We start from the raw sequence: 25,392 nt of genomic DNA, 5'->3' as shown, positions 1-25,392 counted from the left end.
CGCCATCTTGATATCGAGAAACCACACTTTGTCCGGAGCTGTGCAAGCTGCCATACGCTGTGGGATCGAGACATCAATGCAGCCAGGAACATGATCTCGGTATGCCAGTCGACCATCGCCACAGGAGATCGACCGGGTGTATTCAAGACCATGCTTCCCAACCAACGAAATCAAGGAGATTGCCGACGAAGACAGGAGTGCAATGCCATGGCCTGCCCGCTGGGCCTACAAGTCAGTCAGCGGGCTTCAGAAGCCAGAAAGTGACTGTCCCGTTTTTTTTCTGGTTTGACTGTGTTGGGATGTTGCCGGGTCATGAATCCACCATCAAGCAGCCCGGAGGTCATGAAAAGCACTCACATCCCTCCGATCGAGCAAGTGCCGACATCGATGGTGTATTTGGCTCCAATTGCACAAATGAGGGCAACATACTGACGACTTTCTATCACTAAGCTGTTGGTACGACGACGAGCGATGTCTTGGGCGAATGAGGCTTCCATGAATCGGACCCGGATGGCAGTCCGCCCAGTCGAAACGGCACTTGAATTGAGTTATATTGATCGATCGTCAAGGTACAGCGTGTTGAACTGACAACGGGACATCGTCTCATTCCGACAACACGGCGTAGTCGGATCATATCACACACCCGGTCAAGTCATTTCCCTGAGTGAGGGAGATGCATGGAGTGAGTGGGCACGACGGGAACCAGTGAGCCACTGCAGGTCAGGGCAAGAATACACACCTGGGATGAGGGAGGAAGACAGGGCAAAGAGCAATATCGCTGGTTTGGATACCGATCCATGTCGTTCAGCCAGATCGATCATCATCAACCGATCCACAAAGCCATCTGCGTGTGAAGGTGTCCCGGTTCAAAACTGGTTCGTTGTTAACGACATCGTTCGGGACTCGCGCTGTTGCGATGGACTTTGCCGATAAGATATCATGGAATGGCTTGTCGGAAGTGATGACGCCCATGGTCTATCCAGCACGCTTTCCGTTTATTCCTGCTCGCTTCTGCTCGTCGTTGTTCATTCCTGCCCGTTGCGGCTCCTGCATCGGATATCTGCTTGGAGAGATCGCCTGTACCTGCGAGGCGACCGCACACTCCTCTGCTTTGATCCATCTGCAATCCGGGGGGCCGCTCTGGGCGAGCCTGCTCGGGCCAGGGATGGTGGGTCCCCGCTGGTGTCCCATCAATGGCCACAGCTCTCCCCAGACTTGACATTGATGTCCCCACAATCGATCGCTCCTGGTGACCGGCCGATTGGTGCAGGTGCGACGCTGATCCCCCCGATTCTTCTCGCGGGTGCATTGGTGGGCCAGATTCGCAGCGAGCGCTGCATCACAATTCGCTCGGCGCTGACCTCCAGACACCAAGCGGCGTTGGGTCCTCCATTCTCTGTTCTTTGGCTTTGTCGATCAATGGCCACCTCGGCGACGCCCCATCCGCTGTGTGAATGCAATGTGTCCCTTGGCTCGGAACAAAATACCTCGCGGAGGCCCTGCAGTTGCCTGCCTCGCCTCAGGTGTTGTAGCTGCCCATTCTCTCAGCCTGCCTTCGAGCCACCCCGGCCCTATCACGCAGCAACTCCACGCCGACCCTGCAATCGACAGAGTATTGTTTATTTTGCTAAAAGTGAGGACCGGCCGCGGCCCACCGTTCTCCAGGGAATGCAGTGGCAGGCGGATGGAGGCCAGACCAAACTCTGGCAAAACACTTTCTCTTGAGCTGTTCTGTTCCGTTCGTTGCCACTCCCCCAGCCCAGTCAAGTCCAGCCCAGGCACAGAGACTGTGCTCGTCAAACGCTGATTTGGCTTTCGCGACTGCAAACATCTCGCTGAATACACACCACCCACGTATCGGCATTGTCTGCTGCTGCTGCTGCTGCTGCTGGCGAATCCCAACAGTGTTCAGCGCTTTGCCACCATTCGAGGCAGTTGAGTGCATCCTTGCTTCCGATTACATCCACAACGGCCCTGCTGTAAGTATTTGCGGCCACGGCGCTTCTTCAATCCCGCGAACACAGTGCGCAACTATCGGGTCCCTCTGCCTCACCCACTGCGTCTCTGGCTGCTGCTGTACCTCTGGAGCCCTCGACCATCGCCTCCGTTTCCACCATCGCCGCCGTCGCTGTCGATGACACTGTGGCGTTTGTTCGGCTGCTCGTCAACCAATCTTCTTCCCAGCCCTTCATTTTGTTGACTGGGAATCCGGCGATCTTCCTTCCTGTCCCCGCGGGGCCTTCCAGCACCCAACAACAACCAAGTCGACGCCGCTTGCGCTTCCAACAACATCAAGAGCTCCGCTCCCAGACGCTTCTGCGGCCCTGACATCTCTTTGCAAACAACTCCTCGAGAGACCTTTATATCCAGGGCTTGTCGCAGAAACAGCGTCTCTTGGGCTTCCACAGACCTGACACCCCGGCCAGCACTCGCTGTCTCCGTCTCCCCCAACCTCGTCCCAGCATCCCTCCCTCTTTCTATCTCCCACCACATTCCTGTTTTCATCGCTGCTGTCCTCAGCACCATCCTTGCCGACATTGCCTGAGCAAGAATGTCGATACCCCATGTCCTTCCGCCGCCCCTGAAACTGTTCCCACGATTCGACGACCAGCCCTTCTTGCGAGGGCCGAGTACTCTGCATCCCTATCCGGCCCAGGTTCCCACGAACTGGATACATCCGCCGGTACGGCTTGCGTGCGGTGTGTTCTGGCGGCCACAGCTGTTGCCTCAGTTGTGCTCGCCGGACTGCGGGCCCTCTGTCGTTCGTCTTGCCAAATGTGCCCTTACGAATCCATGGCACCCTGTCTTGGGCGGGTCTGGTGCCAGCAGTATCAGCCGTGCATTCTCGCCATGTTCTATCCTGGTGCATACTCGCCATGTTCTATCCCCGTGCTTGCTCACAGCTGTGCCTGGACTGACTGCGTCGTATCCAAATCGCTCTTTGGTTCAGAATTTGCCCGAATCTCCTTGCCCAGCCCAAGCCCCAGCTCCCATTCCTGTTCCCCTGCTTCCCAAGAAGCGGTCGTGTTCACCCAACGAAGCCATCTCAGCATGGAGCCCCGTCTACCACGAACTGTACGGAACACCGCCCTCGTCACATCACAATAACCATCCGCTCCAGTGGGCCCAGTCACCACAGACTCGCTCGTCGGTCCCGGCTCTTCACTCCATCGGCGGTCACAGCCGCTATACCGACAGGCCCTTGCCTGCCGAGCTCGAGTGTGCTCAGTGCTGCGGCTGCCCTGCTCTCCACCCGCACGATGTCAAGCTGTCTCCTGGCTGTGCTGGAATGGCCTTCCAGCCTCATGCGGTCCCTATGGGCCTTTCCCGGGCAGAGCTCACCAAAGCATGTGTGGCCAGCACATATCAAGCTTCCAAGACGTCCACCTTCGAGACCGGGATCGTGACGCCGATCTCGGGCGATCTGCCTTTTCTTCCAACCCAGAGGTCCCCGCCACCTGCCACCATCCGGACCGCTGCCCCGCCATACGAGCCGCAATCTCCTTCAAAAACACCTGCTCCGCTACCCCAACCAGTTTATACGCCCTCATTGTATCTGTGCCAGCGCGAGTCCTTGCCCCAGGCCAAGGCTAAGCCTGGATCGTTCGAGGGGGAGGATGTGTTCAACCATCCCGCCAAGCGGCAAAAGTGCGGCCGAAACGAGAGTGCGTCTGGTCTGCGGTTTATCGCAGTATCAGTGGGTGCTCAGACCCCGGAGCCACAGATTCGCCCGGGCTGTGCCATCTCACTCCAGTCCCAGCATCAGCACCCGAGTCAGTATCAGCACCAGCACCAGCACCAACATCAACATCAACGGCAACATCAGGCTCAAGTGTATCCCCATATCCTCATCAACCAGGAGCTGCCTGCTCATGCCGATCAACGCCCACCCCACAAGCGGCTCGACAAAGAGCTCGCTTCGGCAAAGTCTCCCAACGATGGCAAGGAGTATCCCATCTCCGAGGTTCGCCTGCTGCCTTAATCGATTGCTCACTCCGCCCTGTGCTTGGGTAAAGCCGAGCATCCCACGGGGCAGCTTTGCTACTGCCGTGACTAACTCGGCCACTCCTCTTGTTTGCGCCTTCCTTGTGGACGAAACTCTTCGACTCCGGACAGATCGTGTCGGACAACGGGAAACGCAAATGGGTCGTTCTTCGGCCTCTCGGCAAGGGCGGATGCGGAGAAGTCTATCTGGGTAAGTACTGACTGTGTGCCGGAGCTGTACAAGCGAGTGGAATATGCCACACCAGCCAACGGCTGTTCATACCCTATTCGTACCCGAGAGCTGCCTGAATGTGAAGACATGATTCTTCCCCTTCGGTGCCCCTATTCGCTGTTCCCCGTTTCGATTGGACGCTCATTCTCGTTGGGTCGCATCACCGGATCCCCGTCGCTGATTGGATTTTCTCACAATCGAACTGCCCTGGACTCCCATCGACTGCTGTCGACTGGAATCTTCCTGACCATGGAACATTGTCGCTCTCTCGCTTTTCAGGACGCGAGGTCATCAGTCAGCCAGGATCCAAAGAGTCCCTGTCGTCCGAGTATGTGGCTCTGAAACAAATCCAGGTACACTGCCCCCCCCCTCATTTCCCCCAGCCTCCGCAAGCACACCGTGGCCACACAGCGCTGCCTTTGCGAAAAACAACCCACTGACCCTTTTCCATCATGGATGCAGGACCACAAGCAATATTTGTCTGAGCTCAAGACCATGAAGATCCTCGACAGCCACAAACAGGGTCGAGGTGAGTGACTGTAGCCGATCCAAGTCCGCTCGTCGATGGTTCTGGACAGCACTGCGAGTGCCTTGGCGGTTGTGACTCTGCAGCTCCCAAGACATCCTCCCTTGAATACCATTGCTTCAGCGCACCCCAACCACTTCCCGGCCAAATCTCTCACTACAGCTACTGACATCCGTGTCACCACCTCTATCCTGTTGCTCTCATTCTTTCCTCCTTGACGATCATTCGTGGCGTGCCGCAGGTCCAACGCCCAAGCTGATTGCATCCTGCAAGAAGAAGAATGTCTTGATCATGGAGTATCTGTCGGACACGCTGTCGAAGCAGTTCGAGAGGTGCAACTACCGGTTCAGCGTCAAAACGATCTTGATGCTTGCGATTGATATGGTGAGGCCCACGACTGTTCAAGAGCCAGTGCCCTTTCCTCATTGTCTCGCTGCACGTCTCCCGTATCCGGCCTTGCATACACGAAGCACTGTCCCCCCTCCCCCCTTGGTGCTTGGTCTGTCCGTTACTCTGTTCCTCTCCAACAACGCTAATGCGCACATGCTCTCAATGAACAGCTGGAGGTCTCGCGCGACTTTTACTGTCGAACGGGGCACGTTCACATCGACATCAAGCCATCCAACTACTGCACCGGAGGCAGCGGCGACCGCCTGTCGCTCATCGACTTTGGATACTCGACGCCTCCACAAGAACGCCTGCCTGGACAGACAGGAACGCCGCTCTTCATGGCCCTGGGCATCCAAGTGTTTGGCTCCGTGTGTAAGCGATCAGCCATTTCATGTTTCTATCGCCGCGCTGAGAAGCGCAAGGAGAGTGCGCATATGCTTGGTCGAGCGAGAGGTCGGTCAGCTGGGCAGAACAGAAGGCTGTGTCGGGCTGCTGCTCGACTCGATTCCCTGACAGTCCTTCGTCGCCGTAGATCCGTCGTGGCAAGACGATCTTGAGTCGATCGGATATGTCCTCATGGTAAGCAGGCCGTGTTCTGGCCAATGAGATGGTTTGGGTGAGGCAAAGGTGCTCCCTGTTCTGACCATATCCGTATTCTGTCGTCTCGTTCGGACTGGCCAGTTCTTCATCGCCGGTGGCAAGCGAGGGCTTCCATGGGGACACCTGCGCACACACATGGAGATTGCCCAGGGCAAGAGCGACAGCTGCCTCAAGGAGTTCATCCGGGCGCTCGACACGACCGAGTACAGCGTCCTGGCGCGGTGTCTCGAGGAGCACCTGGCTCTGACCCGAGACCGCAGCCGGCCGTTTGTGCCCGACGCCCACTACTCGATTCTGCTGGGCAACTGGATGAACTGCTTGGTCCGCCTGGGGCTCACCTACGATCGCAAGTACGACTGGCTCGAGCTTTCCAAAAAGTCGCACTCGGACCATGGGACGGGGGCTGCAACCGCGACCGCGGCCGTGGCGCTCGTGAAATGAAACGAGACGAACGTGCCTATGTCCCCAAGGACCGCTGATGCTTTTGTTGTACTTGAATAAGTGTAAATTTTACTGTCCACAAGAGTGCCACACCCCTCCCGTTCCCTCCATCCAGGCGACTGGTCCGTGATTGCTTTCTTCCACGGTACTTTTGTGGGACTGGGGGGGGGGTGTTCAATACGATGTATCTGCCAGAGTCAAAATCATCATTCGAGCAATGCGCAAGGCTCGTCATGGTCAACAACGGATCCTAGTGGTCATATGCTCGTGTTGGCTGGAGGAGGGAGAGGGGTCCTCCTTGCAAATGTACGCAGTCGTCTATCGGATTCTCGGCTGCTTCGGCTGCACCGCTTCCACATGAAGGGCGGTTGGGATGTAGCATACGAGAGAGCAAACAGCGGGTGGGTCTGGCGGGTGCTTGGTTCGTCCTTGAACTTGACGTCGGGGAGGCAGCTTATCCAGGAGCAGGTATCGTGGTGGACAAAAATAGAGAATAGAAACTCAGACCGAGGAGTGGCATAGACACTTGGTGCGTTCAGGGCCGCACTTGCTGGTCGGCGATGAATTGATGCAAAACTTGCTCGGCGGCGCTGCCGGGGGTGATTCTGCCGTTCTTGACGGACTCTTCGAGCTGCAGGAGCGAGGCTTTGACTTTTGGGTCGTGTCGAAGCCTGTAGGTCCCGCGACGTCAACGCACAGGAGGCATCAGCAGGCTCGATCAGAGCTCTATCACAGCAAAAGACAGGATGCATGTGCTAGCTCACGCGCTCGTCCACGGAGGCTTACCTCCACAGAAGCTCCTCGGTAATCTGTCTCCACATCCAAGTCTTGTTCTGCTCTGCGCGGCGTTGGAACAGCGACTTGGAGTCATACATGGTCTTGTAATAGAGCTTCATGGAGTTCCAGACTTCATCGATGCCTTTCTTCTCTGCCGCCGACATCAGTAGGACCTCGGGTCGCCATAGAGCGTTGACGGGCTGCATGAACTTGAGGGCGCTGATGTATTCCATCTGAATCGCGACCAAGAAGGGTGTTCGTGAGGCGAAACCATGGCCGCAGCATGGGATCGACATGGAGAGGGGAGACACAGATCTTGGACTCACCTGGGCCATCCTGGCTGGGACGGCAAGGACACCGTCGGCTTTGTTGACAAGCACCAGGTCAGAGAGCTCCATGATACCTCGCTTCATGCCCTGATATTGCATGGCCGGATATCGTGGTTAGCGGCGCGATCTGAAATGGCGCTGCATCTGACAGTGGCGGCAGTGGACATCGAGTCGCTGGCTTCCGCGTCTCTCACCTGCAGTTCGTCACCGCCTCCTGGTGCTACCAGCAGCGTAAAGATATCAACCATGTCGGCAACCCTTTGAACGGAATACACCGCGGTGAGCGACAGGCAGCGAGTCACGATGAGGGATTTGTCGTAAGATCCCGTCATAGCATCCCACCACTTCCATTTGCCCCAAGACTGCATCCACGACGATACTCGAGCAAACTTACATAGTTTCCGACTGTCCGACGCCAACGGTTTCAACGAGGATGATATCGTATCCTGCGGCTGCAGTATCAAGACAGCCAGTGTGCTCCAGGATCAGCCAGTGGGTTCCAGGATCATCAACAGCCGCATCGCACGGCACACGAGCGATGGATGCCGATGGCCAGCCATTCAGCAATCCAGTCGGGTAGTCATTCAGGTATCCAGTCACTCAGCTTCCCGACCAGCCGCTCGGCGAGCAGAAGATCTACCTTCGCAAATGAGGATGGCTTCGTTGGTGTTTCTGGCGACGCCACCAAGGGTGCAGCTGCTCGGAGATGGGCGAACAAATGCATCGTCGTGGCGGGAGAGGAACTCCATGCGAGTCTTATCGCCTGTGGTTGGAGCATACGCTTGGTGAGACCAAATCAACGCAGCAGTCACAGAAACGGTCGCTCACGAGGCGGCGATGGCAGCGAGAGAGATAGAGCAGAAGGGAATCTGGTGGAATGGCTCTTGCCGACGGCTTACCCAAGATGGAGCCGCCTGTCCGGGCAGATGACGGGTCGACGGCCTGTGGTTGGAGCATCGGCACACAATTGGGCAAAGACAGAGGCTCGGCGTGAGAAACGGATCACAGCCAAAGACGATGGAGCGCTGCAACAGGTATGGGCGGATATCGCTGCCAAGTCCAGCTACGGGACGGCAAGGCAAGACATCCGACTCCACCCATGTCCAAACTCGCACATGCCGCCTGGCTTGGAAAGATTGCCGAGCCATGTACTCAGACACTGACCAGCACAGCGACTTTGTGGCCTCGCTCTATCAGAAAGAGACCAAACTGCTCGATGAAGGAGGACTTTCCGACTCCAGGTGCACCTGTCGCAAAGCACGAGGTGAAGAGTGGCTAGGTAAGCACGCCATCAGTGATGTGCTGTATGCGCGAGTCGTGGGAGCCAAGGGTGAGTCTACGGATGAGTGCGTCAACCTGGGCTGGGCGATTGTGCTCACCAGAGAGACCGATGCGGAAGGTGGACTTGAAGTTGTCTTGGGTCTTGTACTGGCGGATGCTGGAGCTGCGGAGAACCATGGACAGCAGCTCTGAGGCATCGTCCTTGTCATCGTAACGAGTGGATTCGACTGGCGGCGCGATGCAATGCAGGAAGCAGAGCAGAGAGATGAGTAACCAGGGCAGTTGTCGAGACGGAGGACATAGCACACAGGGTGGCTGATGGGACATTCGATGCACCCTCTCCTGGGGTACAGGATTCCACCCACCAACCAGCGCGTAGGCGATACTGATGATGCGAATGGAGCAGCTGAAGCGGCGCTGACGATAGCGTACCCAAAGTGATTGCCTTGGCCAGACAGTTCCTTGATCCGCTCACCAGGCCCTCGAACAGACCCGATGCCCGTGGAGACGCGGCGGTGATGGTGCGGGCGCCGAGCACGGCAGACGAGCGAGGCAAAAGCACGGCGGAGCAGGCGACGGATGGCCGAGTGGCCAGCAGCGACAGTGCCGCGGAAGAGGCTTGACGGAGCATGATGAGGCCAGATGTCCAGACGACGTCGGGGCGATGTGTCTCAGTTGGGATGGGGTGGGTGAGGGAGGGGGTGAAGTGTATCGGCCGATGCGGCGGTATCGATGTCAATAAACAGGTATCGAGATCAGCTCAAGGGTGTCGATATCAATGCTGGGATATCGAGATCGATGCTGAGGTGTCCAGATCGGCGCCGAGATGGTGAGATCAATGCAGAGGTGCCGAGAGCGGCGATGAGGTGTCGAGATCGATGATGAGCTGTCCCGACAAGCAAACGCCGCGACGGTTCCGATGACGTTCCGTGACGCGGGCGCGCCGCGGGTGCACCGGTGCGCGCCCGTGCGGCACTCCTCCCGGTTGGCGCTGCGTTTCCCACGGGGGCACTTGATCGATTGCGCTTGGCCGGGAATCTCAGTCGCCCGGGCTGCACTTGGCCTTTTCAGAACCTGGCCTTTCCAGCACCACTACTCACCTGTGTGCCTGATTGCCAGTCTCCATCTCCGTCCCCATCTTGGTCAAGCTCGCTTTCGCCCAACCCATCTCCGCGTCCTCCGACTCAGCCTTCGCGTCCACCGCCATGGCATCCATGAGCGAGTCCGTCATTGCCCTCAACCTCCACGCGAGGAGATCCGCCGCGCAAAGGCCGTCGGCCGCCAAAAAGAACTCTGTCGCCAGTCCAGGCCCCAAGGGCAGCATGGTTACGGATTTCTTCGAAGACGCCACCGACGCCGCCATCCTCCGGATCTGCGATCTGTTCAAGCACCCCGACGACCTCGCCAACAAGCTCGCCATGGTCCGGAAAAAGTTCCAGCTCGAGCGGGCATCGATCGACGCCCAGCTCAAGACGGCAATGGAGCTGCAGCTTGACGATGCCAACCTTGGTCTCGAGACCCTCAAGTCCTCGATGGACGAGACGATGGTCATCCGGGCCAATCTGCTCGAGACCGACAAGCTCTGCGCCAACGCCAAGAACACCATCGAGAACTATGAGCAGATCAAGCTGGTGAGTCGAAACGCGTCCTTCTAAGCGCGGCCGTCTGCTCTGGGCTCCAGAGAGGGACTTGCCAATCCATAGATGCATATTCGCGGCCGCTGCCAATGGTGATGCGGTGATGGTGGTGGTGATGGTGGTGGTGGCCAGTCATGTTGATGATCGCCACGATTCCTCTGTCCCGTGCACCTGGCTGCTGCTCCCGCCACAGATATCCAAAACCCACCGCAACTTCATCACCACGAAAAACATGGTCGAGCAGTTCCAGAAACTCAACAGCCAAGTCAACCGCATCCAGGGTCTCCTGGACGACGACCTGCGCGATATTCTGGGTCCGGCCGACAACCTGCTGCTGATCCACTATCATCTCTTTAAGCTGCAAGAGTTTCGCGGCGATGCCCTCAAGAAGGCCCGCGGCTCTGGTGCCGAGGCTATTCAGACCCTAAGCAACTACTTCCGCAAGGTCGACGTGCTCGAAGAGTCCTTTGACATGTATTTCTGGAGCCTGGTCCGTCACATTGTCGATCTGGCCAAGAAGGGCCACAGCTGCGCGATCGTCCGAATCGTCAAGATCATCGAGACCGAGGAGCGCGCCGACGAAGAAGAGTCGGTCAAAGAAGCACAGGAGCACGACTCGGTCGATCCAAACGACGAGCTGGTGCCGAAGCGGCACATCAAGTCGTACCGCATCAAGTGTATCGACGTCCTGCGCGAAGAGATTGGCATCCGGGTTGAGGAGCTGCTCACCAACAACAGGAGCGATCTCACCAAGCTGCTGGCGGGATGCGACGGCTTCATCGACGATTTGGTTGTCATCCACGACGACCTCGAGCCCTGCTTCCCCAAACGATACAACATCTTCCAGTTCTTTGTGCTCGAGTACCACCGCAACATCTACGACCTCCTGAACAAGGTCGTCAGCGGACCCATGGAGGGCGGCGCCATTCTCAAGCTGCTCAAGTGGGTACGTGATTACTATGACTCGATGAGCGGCCGCCTGGGCGTGGGCGAGGAGCTGCTGGAGCCCCGTCTGCTGGACGGGCGCGAAGAAGCCCTGTTTGAGGACTACATCCGGCTGGTGCGCACCAAGCTTGCCGAGTGGCTCGAAAACCTGCTGTCCCGCGAGACGCAGGACTTTTTGCGGCGACAGAGTGCGCCCGAGACGGAGAACAACGGCACGTACCTGCTCTCGGGGTCGGTCATTGTCTTCCAGATGTTCAACCAGCAGGTCGACATTGTGATGACGTCGTCGCGCGGACCGCTCATGTTCGACGTGATAGCCGAGTGCTGCGAGGCTCTGGACCGCTACGGAGTCTATTGGGGCGACGTTGCCGACCGCGAGTTCCAGCGCTTCTGCGAGAAAGATCCCGAGCTGGGCGAAGGACTGCCGGACTACCTCGTTGCGCTCGCCAACGACTGCCTGCGAAGCACCGAGTTTGCCGACACCATGAGCGGGCGGGTCGAGGGTCTCCTGGACGAGCCGTTCAAGACCCAGGCGCTCAGCCGCATCAAGCAGAGCTCGGACAGCTGCATGAAGCTGGCCAAGAAGTGCTACACACTTGTCATCAGCATCATCTCGCTGGACCTCAAGCCGGCGCTGGTGCAGATGCACTGCCCGGCGTGGTATGAGCAGAACCTGATGCTGCTGATCACGGCCACCTTGGACGACTACCTGACGGACTTTCAAGAGCGCATGGCCGAATACCTGTTTTCCAAGTTTGTGACGGACATGATGGACCAGGTGGTGCTGCTGTGGATCGAGACACTGCGCAACAAGTCGGCCAAGTTCAAGATGGCAGTCGCGATCGACAAGATGAAGTCGGATATCGACTCGCTCATTCTGACGCTGAGCAAGTTCAAGACCGCCAAGAGGGTCAAGACCTCGTTCGAGGTTGTCGAGAAAATCATTGGCTTTATCGAGAGCAATCCGCGCATGGTGTTTCTGGATTTTTACTCGCTGTACCGCTCGTATCCGGATGTGCCGCTGAGTTTTATCGAGAGCGTGCTGTTCAAGCGCGACGACCTCGACAAGGCGACGATCAAGGAGGTGATGGAGAACTGCAAGACCAAGGTCAAGGAGGAGAACCGGGTGGACTTTACGCCGACGGTGTTCAGCCGGCTGTCTCCGGCAAAGTAGCGTAGCCAGAGTCTGCGCCGACGGCGCTGTGCATGTCGAGATTGATTGAACCAGGTGCCTCCACAACAACGACGCCTGTATCTGATCCGGCCCGTGGCGATCTAGCAGCGCCTCCACTGCCTCCCCCGTTCTGTGGGACCGAATCTCGCACAGCCACGGCCTCTGCGGCACCAACAAACAAAGCCGTGTGCCCCGACGAGCCGGGTGGGGGCTGTCGCAGCGATTGCGCAAACAGGAATGGCTGTTGCTGGAAGCGAACCCGAGTGGATGCGGCCGGTGCGGGCGATGCAACAGTGGGCTGCACGAGAGAGAGAGAAAAAAAAGTCGGTGGGGTGGCAGTCCGCCGATCGTCCCGACTTGCGCTCAGGTCTCGCTCTGCCCTGGTTTCCCACCGCCTGCCTCTGCGATTCACCCCGTCCTCCCAAGGAATGTGCGATTGCTCCTATCCGTCGGCCAAAAGGATCAAAATCATGGACGATTCGACCCACCCGCCTCGCTGTAAATAGCCCGTTCCGCCGCTCGTTCGGGAGTGTCGATCTGCGCTTGCTTGGATCCGGTGGAGTCGCACCCATCCGAGCCCACCGACTCCACACCCATTGGGGCCTCCCGGGTCCGCATTCATTCGAGCCCATTCTTTCCCTCGATCATTGGAACCTACCTTTTGCCTCGGCGTCCTGCATGCCATTCGGCATGCAATTCGGCATGCAATTCGGCATGCAATTCGGGCTGCTGCCTCTCTCACCCCCACCCGCTTTGCATTCATGCTGCATTGCTCTGTCGGAGCGGCGCTGCATCGGCATTCAGTGCCCGGGCAGACTCCCTTCCCAGACTCCCTTCCTGCAGATCGCTTGCACCAGCCCCCATGGCCTGGCCAGGGCATCGCTGTCGACCTCTCCCCAGTCGCAGCGCTGGCACAGAGCCTGCTCCCGCCAAAGGGATCCACCCTTAAAGTTGTGTCCGTGCCTGCTGGCCTCGACATCCACTGCATCCTGCGCTGTGGCTTTCCAACCCAGCCCTGTCCTTTGCCCGCCTGCGATCGCTCCGACGGCGATCCGGCCTTGATTTGTGTGCTTGCCCCCCTCACTGCTCCGACACCGTCTCCTTTGCCCCGCGGGAGCTGCAATTAAGCCCCCCCCCCTGTCCCTCCCTCTGTGCAATTCCACCCTTCGTAATGTGTAATGGCTCGCTCTTGCTTTGGCTGTCTGCGGCCCCTCCGGCGCTGGGGTGCTCCGTTTGCCGACAACATCGACGCCGAAATCGGCGGAGGGCAACCACTCCTCCATTGCGCTTGGCTTACGGCAGCTGAATAGCGGCAACTAGATGGCCGCAGCTGAATAGCGGCAACAGGACGGCAGCAACTAATCACAACCTCTCGCCCCTTTCCCACTCGGGTCTCTGTCTCTCTCACTCTCTCTCCCACCTCTCCATCTCGTCGTCAAACGAATCCCTCGGCTTCCGGCTTCGGCTCCGCACCAATCCACGGATGGACCTGCAGATGTCATCGGAGTATGTGCCATGGACACCAAGGGTACGTTGCCTCATTGTCGGATCGAGCCCGCAAGAGTCCCTCTGGACCTTGCTGCACCCTGTCGCTGGGCCATCCTGATCCGACCAGAGCCAACCATACTGGCACCAGTTTAACTCTGGGAGCAGCCATCTCGAGCGAGAGGACAGTCGAGAACAGGGCGCTGGAGGGTGCGGGACAGGGCAGGACAATGCTCGGCGGAACAGGGCAGAGCAGAGGCAGAAGCAGATGCAGATGCAGATGCAGAAGTAGAAGCAGCACCCAGGACTCGACGCTGACCCGGGTTCACCACCTTCTCCGCTGCATCCACCAGCTCGCTCCAAGCCCATGCGCAACATCCTGAATCGGCTGATTGCTGCCGGTGACTTTGAGGTGGTTGTCTTTGGCGACAAAGTCATTCTCGATGAAGGTGAGCAAACCGGCGTGTTTTGCTGGGTTGAAACAGAACCGACAGGGAGTCGTTTGGAGGGCTGTGATGGAGGAACGATCGTATCCGCCAGCGGGGATGTCGATCTGCCTTGCTCTCGTCGCTTTGGGTCTCTGTCGTCCCATCGCCAATGGAGTGTTGCTGACTTGAGTTCGATATCGGCATTGCTTCACGGTGTAATCCACTTGATGCGGCGTTGCCATCGACCCAACTGCGATGGCCGCCTCCATATTGCAACATATCGCTCGACTCGAACATCCCTTTCAACCGATATGACTCGCTCGGATGATGACCATCGTCTGCTGGATCGGCTCGATCGCACCAGACATCGAGAACTGGCCAATCTGCGACTTTTTGATCTCGTTCTTCTCGACCGACTTCCCGCTTCAGAAGGCCATCAACTATGTCAATCTCCGCAAGCCCTTTTGCGTCAACGACCTGCCGATGCAGGACGTCTTCTTTGACCGGCGGGTCGTGCTCGAGATCTTGGACTCGGTCGGCGTCCCGACCCCGAAGCGGCTGCACACCGGCAGCCAGACCACGATCCCCAAGTTCTCGGACTATGTCATCCACCGCGTCCAACAGGAGACCGGCCTGGATCTGAAAACGCATTTCCATCGGTCAAGCGAGCCCGTCATCGAGCAGCCCGACCCAGACACCATCCGTGTCTATGGCGAGACGCTCCAGAAGCCCTTTGTCGAAAAGCCTGTCTCTGGCGAAGACCACAACATCATCATTTACTATCCTCAGAGCATGGGCGGCGGTGCCCGGCGCCTGTTCCGAAAGGTATCGTCAAGCAGCCTGTGTGGCTCGCGGAACCGTCGTGCAGAGACGGCGAGATCGGGATGGGTTGCAGAGACGATAGATCGATGCGCTGGTGTATTGGTGTATTGGTGTATTGACATATCGGCGTGTCGATGTGTTGCCTCCCTCGATGACTTTTGGCATCGCCATGCTACAGGTCGGCAACAAATCCAGTGAATACGTCGAGTCCCTTCAGACCGTCCGAGCCGATGGCGACTTTATCTACGAGGAGTTCATGGCCGTCGACAATGCCGAGGACGTCAAGGTCTACACCATCGGCGAGAATTATGCCCATGCCGAGACCAGAAAGTGAGTCGGGTAGCGAATGGTGCCTGGCGTGCGTGGTGTGCGTGGTTGCATCCTGGCACTCTGACGGCAAGGTCTGCCATCGCGGCTGTAGCCTGGGCTCGCTAACAGCATCGATACCATGATCCACAGATCGCCTGTCGTCGACGGTGTCGTCCGTCGCAACGCCGAGGGCAAGGAAGTGCGCTACATCACCCCGCTCAGCGACGAGGAAAAGGAGATCGCCACCAAGGTCGCCAAGGCGTTCGGCCAGCGAATCTGCGGGTTCGATCTGCTCCGAGCCAACGGCAAGTCCTACGTCATCGATGTCAACGGCTGGTCGTTTGTCAAGGGCAACTCCGACTACTACGACAAGTGTGCGAGCATCCTGCGGGAGCTGTTCTTGACGGTGACCAAAACGGCCGGATGGACCTACAACCGCCAGGCCGTCATCTCCCGCCAAGCGAGCGACTCCAGCCGCTGGAAACTCAAGGCCTTCCTCTCGGTGCTCCGTCACGGCGACAGAACACCCAAACAGAAGCTCAAGGTATGTGGCCATGCAGCATCGGCTGCGTCTGGCTGGCTTCTGTGTCGTGCTGCATAGTCCGCTGACAGCCGTCCATGGGATACGATCTAGTTTTCGTTCAAGAGCAAGCACTTCCTTGATCTCCTCAACGGCGGAGAGGAGGAGGTTGCCCTCAAGAAGCCCGAGCAGCTCAAGATCGTTGGCGAAGCCTGCCAGATGGCTCTGAAGGAGGGCCTAGATGATCAAACATCCCTGGAGCAGCTCAATATGATTCTCTCCGCCAAGGGCGAGCTAGCCGGAACCAAGGTCCAGGTCAAGCCTTCGTTCAGCAAGAAAGAGCCCCGGACTCTCGAGAAGGTTCAGTTGATTGTCAAGTGGGGTGGTGAGTTTACCCACGGCGGTCGTCACCACAGCAAAGATCTGGGCGAGAATCTGCGCAAGGACCTCGTCATCATCAACAAGGAAGTCCTGGATAACGTCAAGATCTTCAGCAGCTCCGAGGGCCGAGTGCTGGCGACGGCGCAGGTGTTTGTGCAAGCGTTCTTGAACCTCGTCAACATCCCGGACGACATGATCAAGGTCAGCAAGGAGATGCTCGACGATAGCGTTGCAGCCAAGGAGCAGACCGAGGCCGTGAAGGTTGAGCTGCAGTCCATCATCAACCCTGGGAAGCCCGACCATCAGCTGCCCGCCACGCTGGCGCTGCCCGAAGGCGCCGAGGACCCCGTCATTCTGACCCAGGAGGTTATCGACATCCTGAGCCTTCTCCGCGAGATCCTCAGAACCAACTTTGCAAATCACGATGTCGAGAAGATCCAAGCGCGCTGGTGCTGTAACGAGTCACCATTCCTGTTCCGGGTATGTCCACCACACTGGCATCCCTCCCCACCGCTCGTCTCCACACCCATTAAGAAAGCAGCCGCTTGGATTTGCAGATGATACCACCTCTCGCGCCTTTACTCTCCCCTCCGCGATGATATCTGACTTGTCCTCGCCTTTCGCATGCCTGTCCAGGAACGATGGGAGAAACTCTTCCGCGACTTTTGCGATGTGGAGAGGACTGCGTTCGAACCTTCCAAGATCTCGGAGCTCTATGACTCAATCAAATACGATCTCCTCCACAACCGCGAGTTTATCGAGGGTGAGTCGAAGCTGCCGCTGGGGTGTTCTGGTTGGAGTGCGCCCATGCACCGCAACGCCACAGTCGTCCACAGTCGTCCGCGAAGAGTACAACATAACTGGCCCAACGCACGGAACCATATCCACCTGCTCATCACCATGGCCTTTCCTTAGTGATCTTCTCGTCGCCCAAGTACGGTCGCGACGTGCTGAAGCAGCTCTATGACAAGGCCAAACTCCTGTTTGATGTGATTGCCACGCTAGAATACGGAATCACGGTACATGCGGGGAACATCGTGGATGGCGCTGGAGCACGATTGTGGTGCATCGACCCCTCCCTGTCTCTCGATCATTTGCAGCTACACGTCGGCAGTCAACCCATGCATAGTCACCGGCATTTTGACAGCTCGATGCGCGAGCTACTTGGTAACCAAAGACTCGCACTCTTGCCCCTTTGCCCTTCCTGGATCGCCACAGGAGAAGGAGAAGCTTGAGATTGGTGTGCTGAATGCACAGGCGGTGATTAGGGAGATCCTGGAGGACCTGAAGGACGCTACCCAGCCTTCGACCCAGCCCCGCACCTGCCTGTACTTCACCAAGGAGAGCAAGGTCATTTCGCTCTTGAACGTTGTTCTGCTCTCCGGGCTGCCCACCAAGGTCGCGCACTCGGAAGTTTGCGAACTCGACTGTAAGCACAGCGACATGAATCTTGAGCTGATGCATCGATCACTATCGGGAGGGGCTGTCTCGCTCATGGCTGCATGGCACTGACACCATCGCGCATTTGTGAAATTTCTATGTGAATGGGGCTGCGTTATTTTATCTTTGACCACAGATATGACTCAGATCAGCTTTGAGCTTTACGAACGCACACGCGGACTAGCATCGAGCGAAGCGCCTGAGGTCCCTCGCGAGTATTCGCTGAGGATCGGCTTCAGTCCCGGCGCTTCAGACCCCAATCTGATTGACCTGCAGCTCGACTCGCGACATTCGCTCACGGTGAAGCCAAGACGGTAAAGCGCGCGAGAGCCAGATGCAATTTTGATGTCATGAGCAGATGGATGCAAACCGAACAAGAGGGGCTATCCTGGATCAAAGCGGCAGAGCGAGACCCGGATTTGTGTGTATGACCTCCCTACTGAATCACCCTTGTGTGTATGCTCCTCAGGTGGATCAGCGACCATGTATCCCTCGACGACGCTCTGGGCTTCCTGGAAGGCACCCTCAAGTTCGCCAGCTAAAGGACGTGCGTGGCTGATGATGACGATGATGATGATGTGGGCTCTAGAATGACTCCTTTCGTTTGGCAAACAGCACCAACATCTATTGAACATGTGAACTCACCTTTTCGACATGCATCGCAAGCAATATACATTCGAAATCTTCATCAAACAAACACACAGGCTTACATTTGGAGGGTTACACTTTATTCAGAAAAAACGGGACAATATAGCCGTTTCCATGAACATGTAGTATGTGCTGTGCTTGCGTCAAGCAAAGCCACAAGAAATAAATCAAATCACTTTGGCAGCCTCCGAGTGAAGACCGCCGGTCGCTCTCCGATCTCCACAATCGACCTGCACACTGTGATCATGTTGCGCGCCGCATTGACGTCGCGATTCCACACTGTCCGGCAGCTGGGATTCTTGCAGCTCCTGACAAAGTGGGAATTCGCAACACTGGGCGCATCGAGTCCTTCCAACCGAACTGGCTCCAGGCACTTGGAGCACACTTGCGAGGTGTTGAACTCGTTCGTCGAGGCCACCTTGACGCTTCCATGATGGTGATTGGGACGGCGTCGGTGGTGCTCGAATTGCTCAAAGTACCGAGCGAACCGCTGCCTCCGAGGGCTGGATGCATAGCCCTTGCCCTGTCGCCATGATGCATTGCCAAAGGCGATCACCACATCGGTCCGTATCGGGGCGTGCCTCAGGACGGCCTTGCACATCCTGTCGACGGCCACTTGGCGTCTCCTGTGGCCCGTGAAGCGATGGTGACGGGCCTTCTTGCCAAGGTGGAAGTCGAGCTGCACTCGTAGCTCCGGTCGCAGGACATGGGTGAGATGGACCTTGAAAGCCTCCGAGGACGACACCTTGGGCGAGGGGGTGGTCGACATCCAGGTCTCGATGCTGAGTCGATACTTCATGGTGTTGTGCCACTTGGTGTTGGACGTATGGCCACACATGTGCTGGTAGTGACCATTCGAGAATGAGACCACCTCGTCTTGGTGGCCCGGTGCTTGGATGACCGCAGTGAAGATGGAGCCGACTCCAGGATCGATGCCAATCCAAGTGGTGCGATCGGGGTTTGGGTCGCCGATGTGGGCCTGGATGCGCTGCTCGGCAGTCGGAGGAGGCTCGGAGGTCTCGGTGCGATCGGTTCGAGGCAGAAACTTGACGAGACCGATGGTGCATCCAATGCCATCGGTGCTGATCTCGTAGTTGAACAGCTTCTTGTCCCTGACCCGCTCTTGGAAGAGGGAACTACGCAGCTTGAAGCAACTGCGCCAGAGACGATCCTGGTTGTTGACACCGTCATCACCTTGTTCCTTGAGCATGTCCCTGGTGAGTCCAAGGCGCTTCTTTGGACCCAGGAGTTGCCAGAGAGTGACCGTGTCGATCTTGATGTATTTGGCCGTGGCAGTGCATAGAGGAACCATCGTGCACACGGCCGGAGGAGTGTCGAGAGCGAGCTGCTTGAGTGCCCAGTTGATCCTGGATGCCAGCTTGTTGATCTTGGCCTTGGTGGTGCCGAGCTCAGACTTGGCCTTGGTGAACCTCTTGTCGTCGGAGGGAATGCCTCTGGCAGTGAGCTCGTCCAGCTTGGCCTGGCGCTGCAGCTCGGTGACTCGGAGGGCGGGCATGTCACAGTCGATCCACTTGTGGACATCGTCCTGCATCTTGTCCCGGGCAAGGAAACCCACATGGTGTGAGAGGCGGTGGAGGGCCCGGAAGCGGTCCTGGTCGTTGCTGTACCGAAACTCGTCCAGGACGTGGCCAAAGTCTGGATAGAGGAACTCGAGATCGGCCTTGGGTGGAGTCTGCCCTGGTTTCTCGAAGAGCTCGAGACAGGCCTCGATGGCGTCGTGCTTATGCTTGTTGGCTGGGAAGACGGCAGCGCAGAAGCGGCGAAGGAGTCGCCAGTAGGCCAGGTCGAGGTGGGTGGTGCAGTTGGTGGCATAGGCATTGACAGCCAGTGTGAGAAGCTGACTGTGAGCACCATCAGGCAGACAAGGGGCCGGAGGCAGGTCTGCGTGCCGAGTGGTCTGGTAGTCGCGAAAGGAAGCGACCAGATGCTCGTTGTATTTCTCATTGTCCCCGGTCGGGGAGAGGGCACCGGCCTGGACGATCTTAAAGCATTGGCGGATGAAAGCAGGGGTGGACTTGGAGATGACGGGGACGGGAAGATCCTGCTCGATGCACCGGAGGATGTGCAGGTTGAGCAGCCTGGATGCCTCGAACTGGATCTGGGTCATGGCCTCGACGGTGGCCTGGATCTTGTCGCGGAGAGCGGGATTGAGACAACAGCCATCCATCGTCTGCTTGAAGCAGCTGAACTGAGGGGCGGATGACCTTCCATCCACGAGTGGGACGACAGAACTCTTGAGGGGCCGGTATTCGGGACACTTGCTAGTGTTGCTTCGCTCGTGATCGGTACCATCACACTTGCGACATCGCTTGACAGGACCAGATGAGGGACCAGGCTCGGTGGGATCGACATCCATTGGATCTGCAGAAGCAGTGGTGGTGAGCGACGGAGCAACAGAGAAACAAGCATGCGTGGGATCAGAATACGAACCAGAGACAGGCTCCGACTGTGACTTGGCTTTCTTGGGCCTGGGTGGCCGAGGCTGGCCATCACCGGTACCCTTACGCTTCGGAGGCATGGGGGCAGAGGATGCTGGATGCCTGCCAGTGGTACTGGTCAGAGCAGAGACTTTTTTATCGTACAATAGCGCGATGATCCGATCAAGGCGAGATGAGGGAAGAAAGCAGCAGGACGAAGGTGTGGCATTTATACCCGAGAGCAGGAACCCGTCTGCGCGGGCTGGTTGGGGAAGTGACCCTGTTCAAAAATCGCCGAGAGGTTCAAGCCAGGGATTTGAGCGTGAAAATGGCGGCGTGATTGGGGAGCTCAACCCCAGAAGCGCATCGCTCGCTCAATCAGCCGTGGGAAGACATCTGGAAGCACCCTCCGAACGGCAGACTCAAACAGGGTCACCATCCCGATCTTGAACCCCTCGGACGCATTCAGCGCTGCCACCTTCCTGTACTGATGCTTCACAATCCCAAAGAAGTTCTCGATGGGATTGAAGTCGGGTGAAGCAGATGGGGTGAAGATCACTGACCATCCTCGGCGCTCGATGCAGTCCAGGACAGCCATTGTCTTGTGCATGCTGACATTGTCCATCACAATCACAGAGTCGTCTGGGAAGCTCGCTCGCTCAAAGAACTCGACCATCGAGTGTGTCTTGAATGATGTGGGGATGTACATGCGATGCAGCACACCAGAGTGGTTGATGGCAAATGCAGCCGAGACAGACTTGTGTTTCATGTGATTGCGCTGGCGAAGAGGAGCACCCTTCGGTGAGTATCCGTAGAGAGGGAAAATGGATCTCCTGATCCCTGTCTAATCGACAAAAACGAATCGCCGCGGGTCGATGGAGCGGACCTGGTCCCTGAACTGTGCCAGTCGCTTGGACTTGGAGAGGTGTGTTGCCCTCTTGTCTGAGAGACCTGCTCGGTGGATGGCAGTGTGGCAGAGTGAGAGTGATACTTTCCTCTGGAGGATGGACTCGAGCTTGCATCGCAACACAGGACCAGTCTGGAACGGGTCCTGTTCAATCAGGGTGCGAATGACTGGACATGCCTGCTCGAAGAAAGTGGATCTGCGAGCTGGGACCCGGGATGGGTCATCCAGCTTGCATCCTCGGTGCCATCGATGGATGGTGCTCTTGGATACACTGAATATGGAGGCGACCTTACGCAGGCTATGGATGAGGGCGTAGCATCGCAATGCGGCGGTGCGAAAGTCGGATGTGTGGCGAATGGTCATGGCCAGCACGCGATAACATTGGGTAACAAAATATTCGATGAATGGTCAAAAACCCGGGTGTCCCGTTTTTTATTGGATTGCCTGTAAATGTCCCAACTGTGCCTCTAGCAACGGACAATCAAAACTTGCACCGGACGTTGACAAGGTTCGGAGTAGTTGTTTGTGAAGAACAGAAGCCGCAAATATTCACTTCAGCTCCCTGTGTCGTTGCCCTCCGACGCTCCAGCTCGCATTGTGTTCTGGACAATGCCATAACTCTGATAAAACAACAGGAATTCCGTTTTGATTTGTTCAATGTGAACATTGCGCATTTCCTCACGCTGATGAGCAACGAATGCTTGACAGGGAGAGACGGCTGGATGGCAAGTGCTCCTTTCTGGCCAGCGAGAGCCGGGGTTGAGAGCAGGCTGCATCGGGTGTGCAGGTGGGGCTCGAAACGTTCAATGCAGCGGTATTTGAACATGCGTGCGGAGAAATTCGATACTTGCTCAGTGTGATTCACATGGACAGGCTGCGGGGGGTGTCCACTTGCTGCGGAGCACCGCATACGTCAGGCAATCACGACTGGATGGATCCCGACTGGGTAAATTGATTGAACAGGGACAGCCCAAGGTGACCCTGCACCTGTTCCTCAGCAACGCCAGCTCAAAGCGAGGAAAGCTGATCAGGTACGAGTCGATGCTGAGCCACGGCTCAGCCCTGGCTTTGGGTCTCTGGATCACATAACCCAAGAAATCGCCGCCCCTCAGCCAGCGATAACCGCCTATATATCGGCAAGAGGCTTGCTCGACGTGATAGCACGGAATGGCGCAGGAGCATCAGAAGCAACGTAACAACGGTGACGAGAACCAAGGCTATGATGCAAGTCAGGCGTCGTTGGGAGCAACTCTACGCCCAGCACTGAATAATGAGAAAAACAAATTCCTCTCGCTTGGAAGGACCACATTGGCGGTGGGAACAGACATGGGCAAGACAAGTAATCAGCAATTCATCCAGAAGGTCGTCAAGACCGAGAGTGCGAACGTCTGGCTGAATCCGAGCCTGGGCCGCTGGTCTCGCAGGACATCGACCCAAGAGAGCTTGGGCCGGGCCCATCCCGTCTTGCTGCTCCTGAAGCAAGTCAAAACGGCAGCCATGAACTCGTCCGCCTTCAAGGAAACGATCAAGTTCCTGTCGAACGAGGTGACGCAGATCATGGCATGGCTGGCGGTTGCGGTTGTTGCGCACACGTTCGTGACGGGAATCTTCATCATTGCGCTCTACACCGTCATGCCCGGGATCTGGGTCTACAACTTTCTCCAGCTGTTTGTGATTGCCTGCGCCCTGCTGGCCCACCATGCCAGCACCCGCATCTCCGACATCATCCGGCTCTCGATGACCGCAAGCGACCTGGTCCGCGGGAAGATCACCGTGGCCGAGATTGCCGACTTTTGGGTCAAGGGAAAGAGGAGCCCCGGCTACAAGATCATCCAGATCAGCTGCCTCATCGAGATTGTCTCGGAGCTGATCCTGATTGGATGCAGCATCTCGTTCGTGTGGGACGCCACCGAGACCTTCCTGCTCCAGGGAACATGCAATCCGCCAAACTATATCGGCTCGGTTCTGTCGCCCAACATTGCCATCCAGCAGTTCATCCAGGGCGACGCCGACTTTGCCACCGTCTACAACTACGGACTACCGCTGTCGGACGGCATCATCGGCGCCTGGGCCGGCTGGCCAATGAACAATCCGATGGACTCGTTCACGATCGAAGGCCAGGGACCGGTCTACATCATCCAGGCCGAGTGCGACGACGGACAGCCGCAGCCCTCGATCAACACCAACGGCGCCTCCAACATCGTCAGCTCGGTCCTCTCGTCCAGCAGCCGCGGATTCATGCTCGAGATGAGCGTCACGCTCCCGGCAGGAAGTGTCTTTGACGACATTGCCCAGACCGTCGTCAACTCGACCTTCCAGCAAGAATGCGTTGTGTTTGTCCAGGTCGGAGTCGGAGTCATCCAGTACAGCTTTGTGTCGGACCAGTGGTCGATGGTGACGGGCGGTCGACTGGTGGCAGCATCGAGTCCCTCGAGGTCGTTCTCGGTGGCCTATCCGACATCGCCGTCGAGCTTTGCCCGGACGGCCCAGCTGGCCTTCCGCGAGACCACCGACAGCTACGGAGTGCTGCCGCTGATCCGCCAGAGCGTCTTCCAGTCGGTCCTCAACGCCAGCTACTACCCATCCCAAGGCGCCACCTTCTGCAACTACCTCTCGTGGGCAACCTATCCTGACGGATACTACCACACCGAGGCCATGTATCGGGGCGTGGCCGTCGGGATCGGAGCGTCGGCACACTACGCCATCATGCAGTACAATCCGTCGCTGACGGTCAACTGCGACTACTACGGGTTTGCCGGAGCCGGAATGCTGTCGATCCCGTCGCTCCCGATCATCATCGCAGCGATCGGCTCGATAACGGCGATCCTGAGCAAGGTTGCCGAGATCATCTACTGGGTGACGATGCGGGCGACCATCAAGACGCCCGGATTCACGGAGGCCCGCCGAGCGCTCCAGCATCCGATGCGATTTGCTCTTGATACCGCCCACACTCTGTCTCGGTTCCAGACATCCAGTCCCGACGACTACTGCAACGTCACGACACGCAAATCGGTCCGGGCCATCGGCAACCGGATAGTGCGGTACGGCGAGGACATCAATACGTGCGAGAACGAGATCGGGCACCTCCAGATCGGCGAGGCCGGGTTCATCTCGACGGTCAAGGAGGACAAAATGTACGGCGGCTTCACCCCGACGGTGCATGCCGAATGGGACAACTTTACACAGAACAACTAGCCAGCGCCACGACGGCGGTATGGGATTGGGTACGACAGCCTTGGTACAGAGCGAGGCGGGGTGGCAAAGACTGGGAGCCAAAACGAGGTTGCAAGACGAGGCAACAACCCACAGAGGGTGGTATTGAGTGGCAGCAGATGGAAGAGAGTCACAAAGAGTTGTATGGGATGTTATCAACTGTCGCTGAATGGCAGAGCATCTCGCTGAATGGCAGAGCATCTCGCTGAGTGGCAGAGCACGTCGCTGAATGGCAGGGGATGGCATTCAGTGGAATAGAACCAATTCAACCCGAATAAACTGAATGGACCAAGAGATGTGAACATTGAGGAAAGCGATCGAGGGTGCCGGTAGCGAGATGCTCAATGTGATCGAGACCAACGAGATGGATCATGGATCGCAACTATAATTCTCATCGCCATCGCCATCACTGTCGTCTGCAGAATCGAGCGCAGGTTGTCCCGTCTCGCCGCAATGTCGTCGGCAGGGCATCATCGGGGCATATC

General features: G+C 57.5%; 5 protein-coding genes across 5 annotated transcripts; 4 read left to right on the top strand and 1 right to left on the bottom strand.

The window, feature by feature from the left end:
• Positions 1-2,551: 2,551 nt before the first annotated feature.
• Positions 2,552-6,173, top strand: BJ171DRAFT_642275 (kinase-like domain-containing protein; the record flags this gene model as incomplete). The annotated part of the gene is made up of 9 exons (XM_053115791.1): positions 2,552-2,699; positions 2,976-3,964; positions 4,117-4,195; positions 4,496-4,569; positions 4,679-4,745; positions 4,984-5,126; positions 5,303-5,500; positions 5,649-5,711; positions 5,814-6,173. 9 exons carry the CDS (start codon positions 2,552-2,554, stop codon positions 6,171-6,173), a joined length of 2,121 nt encoding a protein of 706 aa, XP_052962038.1.
• A 51-nt stretch (positions 6,174-6,224) lies between these two features.
• On the bottom strand, positions 6,225-9,441 carry BJ171DRAFT_604968 (arginine/ornithine transport system ATPase). The gene is made up of 10 exons (XM_053115194.1): positions 8,993-9,441; positions 8,659-8,787; positions 8,444-8,526; positions 8,179-8,221; positions 7,920-8,042; positions 7,674-7,731; positions 7,474-7,537; positions 7,277-7,366; positions 6,960-7,183; positions 6,225-6,844 (listed from the first exon to the last, which is right to left on the bottom strand). Exons 1-10 carry the CDS (start codon positions 9,189-9,191, stop codon positions 6,709-6,711), a joined length of 1,149 nt encoding a protein of 382 aa, XP_052962037.1. The 5' UTR covers positions 9,192-9,441; the 3' UTR covers positions 6,225-6,708.
• Positions 9,442-9,882: 441 nt separating this feature from the next.
• On the top strand, positions 9,883-12,316 carry BJ171DRAFT_466369 (exocyst complex component Sec6-domain-containing protein; the record flags this gene model as incomplete). The annotated part of the gene is made up of 2 exons (XM_053108554.1): positions 9,883-10,191; positions 10,391-12,316. 2 exons carry the CDS (start codon positions 9,883-9,885, stop codon positions 12,314-12,316), a joined length of 2,235 nt encoding a protein of 744 aa, XP_052962036.1.
• Positions 12,317-13,300: 984 nt separating this feature from the next.
• On the top strand, positions 13,301-18,531 carry BJ171DRAFT_533748 (histidine phosphatase superfamily-domain-containing protein). The gene is made up of 12 exons (XM_053112808.1): positions 13,301-13,491; positions 13,812-13,844; positions 14,155-14,250; positions 14,594-15,054; positions 15,230-15,381; positions 15,511-15,904; positions 15,995-16,741; positions 16,898-17,024; positions 17,177-17,280; positions 17,480-17,690; positions 17,838-18,015; positions 18,171-18,531. Exons 1-12 carry the CDS (start codon positions 13,488-13,490, stop codon positions 18,241-18,243), a joined length of 2,580 nt encoding a protein of 859 aa, XP_052962035.1. The 5' UTR covers positions 13,301-13,487; the 3' UTR covers positions 18,244-18,531.
• Positions 18,532-24,301: 5,770 nt separating this feature from the next.
• Positions 24,302-25,127, top strand: BJ171DRAFT_533697 (uncharacterized protein). Its single transcript, XM_053112807.1, has one exon. The coding sequence runs from the start codon at positions 24,350-24,352 to the stop codon at positions 24,887-24,889; it is 540 nt and encodes a 179-aa protein (XP_052962034.1). The 5' UTR covers positions 24,302-24,349; the 3' UTR covers positions 24,890-25,127.
• The last annotated feature ends 265 nt before the right edge of the window (positions 25,128-25,392 follow it).

This window comes from Polychytrium aggregatum, assembly GCF_025602895.1.
Source record: "Polychytrium aggregatum strain JEL109 chromosome Unknown BJ171scaffold_91, whole genome shotgun sequence".
Classification (NCBI taxonomy): Eukaryota; Fungi; Chytridiomycota; class Chytridiomycetes; order Polychytriales; genus Polychytrium; species Polychytrium aggregatum.
The sequence above is the reverse complement of the archived record's forward strand: the minus strand, read 5'-3'. Positions and strand labels throughout refer to the sequence as shown.